Source organism: Arachis ipaensis, chromosome B7 (assembly GCF_059453495.1).
Source record: "Arachis ipaensis isolate K30076 ecotype BB chromosome B7, ASM5945349v1, whole genome shotgun sequence".
Taxonomy (NCBI): domain Eukaryota; kingdom Viridiplantae; phylum Streptophyta; class Magnoliopsida; order Fabales; family Fabaceae; genus Arachis; species Arachis ipaensis.
The window spans coordinates 135,479,926-135,488,033 of NC_142442.1; the positions used below are offsets into that span (position 1 = coordinate 135,479,926).

Genomic DNA, 8,108 nt, shown 5'->3' on the forward strand with positions numbered 1-8,108 from the left:
TCATAACTTGGCACGACCGATTGGGTCATCCGGGAACAACCATGATGAAAAGAATTATTGAAAACTCTCATGAACATTCACTAAAGGACTAGAAGATTCTTAAAACTAGTGAATTTTGTTGTGCTGCATGTTCTCAAGGGAAGTTAATTTTAAGGCCATCACCAGTAAAGATTGGATTTGGGTCCCCTGAATTCCTAGAGAGGATTCAAGGTGATATATGTGGACCTATTCATCCACCATGTGGATCTTTTAGATATTTTATAGTCCTGATAGACGCATCTTCGAGATGGTCACATGTGTGCTTATTATCTTCTCGCAACCTGGCGTTTGCGAGATTACTGGCTCAAATTATTCTATTAAAAGCACAATTTTCAGAAAATCCAATCAAAGCAATTCGTCTTGATAATGCTGGTGAATTTACTTCCCAAGCTTTTGATGCTTATTGTATGGCTAATGGAATAAGTGTTGAACATCCAGTGGCTTATGTTCACACACAAAATGGATTAGTAGAATCACTTATTAAACGCCTCCAATTGATTGCTAGACCTTTGCTTATGAGAACAAATCTCCCAACCTCGGTTTGGGGGCATGCTATTTTACATGCCGCAGCACTTATTCGTTTGAGGCCAACGAGTTACCATCGGTTCTCTCCTATGCAATTAGCTTTTGGCCAGCAGCCAAATGTCTCCCATTTAAGAATATTTGGGTGTGCGATATATGTTCCCATTGCACCACCTAATCGCACCAAAATGGGACCCCAAAGAAAATTGGGGATATATGTTGGATATGATTCTCCCTCTATAGTGAGGTATCTTGAGATACAAACTGGTGATGTGTTTAAAGCCCGGTTTGCGGATTATCATTTTGATGAATTAAAATTTCCAACATTAGGGGGAGAGAATAAGCTTCCTGAAAAAGAACTTAATTGGAATGCATCGTCGTTGATGCATTTAGATCCTCGATCAGGGCAATGTGAACTAGAAGTTCAAAAGATTATACATTTGCAAAGAATAGCAAATGAATTGCCTGATGCATTTTCCGATACAAAGAGGATAACCAAATCTTACATACCAGCAGAAAATGCCTCAATTCGAATTGACGTCCCAGTAGGACAAGTGGCCACTGAAGCAAATTCACGCCAGAAGCGTGGCAGGGCGGAAAATGCCCCAATTCGAATTGATGTCCCAGTAGGACAAATAGCCACGGAAGCAAATACACGCCAGAAGCGTGGCAGGCCTGTCGGTTCCAAAGATAAAAATCCTCGAAAGAGAAAAGAGGTAAATACGATTCCTGTTGAAAAAGACATAGTAAAGACACCGGCAGTTGTCCAAAATTCTGATATAATGCCAGAAGATGTTCAGGTACCTGAAAATTGTGAAAATGACGAGATCTCGATAAATTATGTCTTTACAGGAGAGAAATGGGACCGAAATAAGACAATTGTCAATGAAATATTTGCATATAATGTGGCATTAGATATCATGCATGAAAGTAAGGATCTTGAGCCAAGATCAGTTGAAGAATGTCGACAAAGAAATGATTGGCCAAAATGGGAAGCAGCCATGAAGGCTGAATTAGACTCACTTGCAAAACGTGAAGTCTTTGGACCTGTAGTCCGTACACCAGAAGATGTAAAACCTGTTGGATACAAATGGGTATTTGTGAGAAAACGAAATGAGAAAAATGAAGTTGTGCGCTACAAAGCCCGACTTGTGGCACAAGGTTTTTCACAAAGGCCCGGTATAGATTATGAAGAAATGTATTCCCCCGTAGTGGATGCGATAACATTGCGTTATTTGGTCAGCTTATCTGCATATCATAAACTGCATATGCATTTAATGGATGTGGTAACAGCCTATTTATACGGCTCATTAGATCGTGATATCTATATGAAAGTCCCTGAAGGACTAAAAATATCTAAACCATCCAATGAATATTCGCAAGGGTTATACTCAGTCAAATTGTAAAGATCTTTATATGGTCTAAAGCAATCTGGACGAATGTGGTATAATCGTCTTACTGAGTATCTGGCCAAAAACGGATTCAAGAATGATGATATCTGCCCATGTATTTTCATAAAGAAAACTACATCTGGGTTCATTATAATTGCTGTGTACGTTGATGATTTAAATATCATTGGGACTCCTGAAGAGATTCCAACAATTATAAAAACTCTAAAAGAAGAGTTTGAGATAAAAGATCTTGGAAAGACTAAGTTTTGTCTCGGCCTGCAGATCGAGCATATAAAAGGTGGGATCTTTATTCATCAAACAACATACACAGAAAGAATCTTGAAAAGATTTTATATGGACTAGTCACATCCATTAAGTACACCAATGATCGTAAGATCTTTGGATGTGAAAAAGGATCAATTCCGTCCTAAAGAAGAAAATGAAGATATCCTTGGTCCTGAAGTACCATATCTTAGTGCCATTGGAGCGCTAATGTATCTTGCTAATAATACGCGACCTGACATATCATTCGCGGTGAATTTACTAGCAAGGTATAGTTCCTCTCCAACCAGAAGACATTGGAGTGGAATCAAACAAATTTTTCGATATCTTCATGGAACGGTTGATATGGGATTGTTTTATCCCTATGGATCCAAGTCACAACTAGTTGGCTATGCAGATGTCGGATACCTGTCTGATCCACATAAAGGGAGGTCTCAAATAGGATACCTATTCACATATGGTGGTACAGCTATATCATGGAGGTCCACGAAACAGACGATAGCAGCAACCTCCTCTAATCATGCTGAAATACTGGCGATTCATGAAGCTAGTCGCGAGTGTTTTTGGCTGAGGAGTCTGATTTAATATATTCTGTCATCATGTGGACTGATTGATCATAAGATAGCTCCAACTGTCCTGTTTGAAGATAATATAGCATGCATTGCTCAACTTAAAGGCGGCTACATCAAAGGTAATAGAACAAAGCATATTTCTCCCAAATTCTTCTTCACTCATGATCTTCAAAATCAAGGGACAATTAATATCCAACAGATCCGCTCAAGTGATAATCTGGCAGATTTATTTACAAAGTCGCTCCCAAAATCCTCCTTTGAAAGATTGGTACATGAGATTGGGATGCGCCGATTTCGAGACATCAACTGATGTCGACAAAAGGGGGAGACTGTACTCTTTTTCCCTTGGTCAGGTTTTTTTTCCCATTGGGTTTTTCTGACAAGGTTTTTAATGAGGCAGTCCCTATCACTAAAGGATATTGTACTCTTTTTCCTTCACTAAGGTTTTTTCCCACTGGATTTTTCTTTAGTAAGGTTTTAACGAGGCAATAATCCTGAATGGTCATCCAAGGGAGAGTGTTGTGATAAACACAAAGGATATGGATGCCCATGCAAGTGACTCAGTTTTCATGTTACCAATAGAGAATGAAATTAATATGGGTTGAAAACATTCCTCCCATATGCTTATAAACAGGAGGTTAACCTCCGTTGTTAATACACACACAATAATAAACAAATACTCTCTCTTTATGTTGCAATCAAATACTCTTCTCTTTATATTTCTTCTACAATTCTTTCTCTTCTTTTATTTTATTAGTATTCTAAATTCTCTTTTCTATTACTCTTTACATATAATATTAATAGCAATATTAATTATCTTTATTATATTGAGATAGTAACAATAAACATATGCAATTCTCTCTCTCTCTTTATTTTTAATACTTCTTTCTATCTTTGTATATATATACACATTACAACATATAATATTATTATATATATATAAATTATTATTGAGCTAATTATTTTAATACTAAAATCTTCTATTTATACATCTTTATATATATATATAGCTTTTATTTTACAACAAAAAGGACTTTAGTCTTAACAAATTTTAATCACTAAATGGGTGCAATTAAGATGCAGATACAGCTTACCAAAAAAAAAAAAGATGCAGATACAGAAACTCAGGAATTCTCAAAGGAATGTCCTTGGATCACTCGAGATAATAAATCGTGTAACCGAATCATTCAAAGCAAGATTAAAGAGTGATAACGCCGCAAGGAATTTGATCCACATGAAAAATCTAACAGTTAATTTTGTCAGATAAAGATTTCAGAGCATTGGGTTCATGCCCATTTACATTTTGGGTTCATGCTTAATCCAACTACTGCGCCAACTAAAACATCAATTATCCAACCAAAATGGAAAACAGTAATTTAAGCACAAAAAATAATAAAAAGAAAATAGTAACCTTAACTTCAAATTATCGAGAGAGAGAGAGAGAGAGAATGCACTCGGGTCAGGGTCAGGGTCATGAGGGAATATAACAGCATCTAAATTATAGCGAATCAAAGTTTTACAGCCACAACATTTTCCAGTATGTAACTCTACTAGATTATTAGCAGTCTAGCACTACTACGCCAAACAAAAACTCCCATTTTATTCTTGTTGTTAAGGAAGAACATAAAATAAAAATAAAAACCCGATAAAAGACTTAAACCAAGGGAGACAGATTGGCACTAAGATTCACAAACATGCTTGATTCTGAATTACAAAGATTCATCTACATGTGTCATAGTGTGTCTATATCCGCCAAAAGGAACCGCTGCTTTTCCTGCAGAAAGGAGGAGGAAAAGAAAAGACTAAATCAAAATATGAATGGGAAACTATAGAAAAGACGAGGAAACTAAAATCACAAATTAAAAATAAGCTTACCTTTCAAAGCTTCAAAGCTCATCTTTTCCTTGTTCTTGCTTGACAGATTCATCTTTTGCTTGTTCTTGTTCTTGGCCAGGTTTATCTCTGTTCTTTTCAATGAATTGGATGATGTCTTCCTTAGTCCTGTCACCTTCATATGGTGATATCTTCCCACTTGCAGACTTGAAGTACACTGTTGGATAACCTTGGACATCAAAGGATTCACTTGGGATATCGTTGGAAGTTGCATCCTGCACATTTGAAGTAATTATGTGGACTATTATTGTATCAAACTGATTGGCACCAAGCATCTTACAACACCAATTGAAACAATTATATCAGCACAATCATGCAAGATGAAAGCTGGAAACATTTCTTACCAGTTTGGCAATGGTAACATCAGCATCATTTTGATATGAGACGGCAACTTCATCCAATATTGGAGCCAACTTTTTGCAATGACCACACCACGGGGCATAGAACTCGAGCAAAACTGCATTGTTGGTGTTATTAGTTAAATTATTTTAGCTGCGGAGGGTGAAGGAAAATGATTACAAATAGAAGGAAGTAATTATAATATACCATTCTTCCCTGATTTGAAAACGACGTCGTCAAAATTGTTAGCAACTACCACTTTGACAGGTTCATTATTAGTTTCAGGAATAGGCTCAGACTTCAAATATGGTGCAACTTTCCCTTCCTGAAATATTCAGAGAAAATAAATTATAAATATTCACCATGACAAATTACAGCAATAATAAAATATTTAAAGTCGAAGATGCAATATATCCTTTAAGTAATATGACCGATTATATATTAAACTGAAACAGGCAAAAGCAATAGGCTAATTAATAATAATAACAACAATGACAATAATAAATAATAATCATCACCTTGTATTCCTTCAACCAGGTTGTAAGTTGATCTGGCTCCACATTAGGTTTGAAAAATTTCTTTCCATCGTTATGTTGTATGATGATCAAAGGAACATCCTCTTCCTTAAGTCCAAAGTACTGTCAAAACAGGCCATTCATATTGTCAAACATTGGTACTAAGCAAAAGATAACTAAAGAATGTTAAATATTTTCACACAAACCTGGAAGGCTCCTTGACTAGCTTCAACATCTCCCACCAGAAAGCTCACACCCTGTGATCTATATTGCTCAGCAGCTTCACGGTATTTCGATTTCAAAGCTTCAGCACCATCACTGGTGACGTTGATGAACAGCATTGCCTACAAATTCCAACACGAGTTCGTAAACAAATAAGAGGGAAATTAATACCTGAAGGTGGGATTCAGTAAAAAATTAAAATAATAAAAAAATAAAACACATCTATCAGTATGATATATACACAAGCTTAACGTTGAATGAATTAGATAGCATGCTACCTTAGCATTAAGAGTGTTAAAGAATTTGACAACAAAAGGATGGTTGCTTGGGTCATTGTTGAAGACAGTCACAACAGGGATGCTAGAATCTTCAATAAATTTCTCTAGAGCTTCCACTTTGAAATCCTACAAGCATGTGACATCGATGAAAAGTCAGATAAAGCCTAATAAGATAGCACTAAAAGCATGTTATTTTTGAAACAATCAATATACAGGAACCAACACTACCTTGAAATCAACATAAAGCTCATCAAATGGCTTGAATAACCTAACAACAGGCCCGGTAACTGATGATTCTCCCCGTGGAAGGTGTTTGGCCTCGAGGGTGTGACCAAAGTCATAATCAGAACGTAGCTTCTCTGCTAATGCGATAAAGTTCTCATACTCCTCCCCAGAAAATTTAGGGAAAATCCCAACCTGAAAACATAGGAAAAATAAGATTACACTCCAACATATCTTACACTCATGCAAAAGCACAATGGTTGGTCACTTACAACAACAACTTTATTTTCGCCAATGAAAGCGGCAGCATCGTCGGCAGATTTAATTTCAGTAGATGCAGGGCCACTCTGTTTCTTCAAATACTCGACAATGCCATCTGCTTCACGGGGACCCTTGTATTCTTGAATGTGCTTTCCCCCACTTCTAAGAATCTTGACTGTTGGGTAACCCTTAACATCATATTCGTTTGCGATCTCTTTATTCTTCTCCTCATTGGCATCAACTTTAGCCAAAACAACGGGAGGATCTAGACTGCTCAATATGGAAGCAGCTTTCTCATACTGCATGAACGAAAAAACAACAGAAACTCAGCAAGCGCATAACCTACCATGTGAATTTAAAACTTACAAACAAAAATAAAATGTGACAACGATCTACTATTATTACCTCCGGAGCAAGCTTCTTACAGTGGCCACACCTGAAAAGACGAAAACAAGAACATTGAAAATTATGATACCAGATAAGACAACGGAAATTGCAATGCGCTAAAATTACCAACAATTCATAATCTGCATGAAAACGCATTCAAAAATTCTGGCATTCTATCAGCGTAGTAAAAAACACACCAAATTAAGCTACACACAATAGTAGAACACAGCAAAATTTACCAGCTGAAACCAGTTTTTTGACTAATTTTGACAAAAAGAAAATTATACAAATCTAGCAATGGATTTCACTAATCGAATATATAATTACACAAAACAAAATAGACAAATTATGACATTGGGACCAGAAATCAGCAAAATCTACAAGATCTACAACACGGAAAAAAAAAAGAAGCGAGAATCGGAGCATACCAAGGTGCGTAGAACTCGACGACGATGAAGTCGTGCTTCTTGATGGTATCGGAGAAGTTAGAATGATCCAACGTCAGCACAAACTCCTTCTCTTTGGCCTCCGATGCTGATTCATCGGCGGAGATCTGAGGAGCCGCGAGTAGGAGTGAAAGAAAGAGGAAGCAGATCGGAACCCTAAACGACATCGTTTCAACTCACTTCCTCTCTAAAGTTTCTATGCAGATTCGTACCAAAAATAGTGTAGATAGTTATAAGTAAAAGCAGCTATAGCAGCGTTATTTCACAAGTACAGTAAGAGAAACATGGCATGAACACGTGACCGAACCTCTCAGATATTTTTTGGCTGCGTTCTCTAACTGTGCCTCCAGCGAGCAACACCGAATCTACTGTCCCCACGTGGCCTCTGTATCTTACGTGGTGGATCCCCATTGGACCAATCTTGTCACACCGATGTTTTCTCTTGTAAATTTGGTAACTCTGGTAAATATATGGCAAATTTCCTATGATTTGAATTTTGGTTGACCGGTATATCTTAAGAATATTTATTAATTAGGATTTTTTAATAAAAATAGTAACATTTTAGGAAATTTGAAAAATCTTTAATAAAGAGATTCTTGCTCTGTAAAAAGTTCTAATTGCAAACTTAATTTGTTGAATATATACTTCCTTTGTTGTCAGTCACTAAATGGTGCCATGTGTGAACGGAGCTTGCTTGATATACTTGTCAAACGCAGAATGGACCCCCAAGCTAGGAAGG

The 8,108-nt window shown here is 36.7% G+C and overlaps 1 protein-coding gene across 2 annotated transcripts; it reads right to left on the reverse strand.

Annotated features, from left to right (window-relative positions):
- Positions 1–4,280: 4,280 nt before the first annotated feature.
- On the reverse strand, positions 4,281–7,696 carry LOC107606043 (protein disulfide-isomerase). 2 transcript variants are annotated; one of them, XM_016308009.3, is made up of 11 exons: positions 7,352–7,696; positions 6,942–6,972; positions 6,548–6,835; positions 6,282–6,470; positions 6,054–6,179; positions 5,760–5,897; positions 5,557–5,676; positions 5,246–5,363; positions 5,044–5,156; positions 4,682–4,914; positions 4,281–4,580 (listed from the first exon to the last, which is right to left on the reverse strand). In XM_016308009.3, the coding sequence occupies exons 1-10, from the start codon at positions 7,534–7,536 to the stop codon at positions 4,693–4,695; spliced, it is 1,530 nt and encodes a 509-aa protein (XP_016163495.1). In that variant the 5' UTR covers positions 7,537–7,696; the 3' UTR covers positions 4,281–4,580; positions 4,682–4,692. The 2 variants fall into 2 exon arrangements, with proteins under 2 accessions (XP_016163495.1, XP_020962029.1); XM_021106370.2 differs by having other exon boundaries at positions 4,281–4,608; positions 7,352–7,672.
- Between the last annotated feature and the right edge of the window lie 412 nt (positions 7,697–8,108).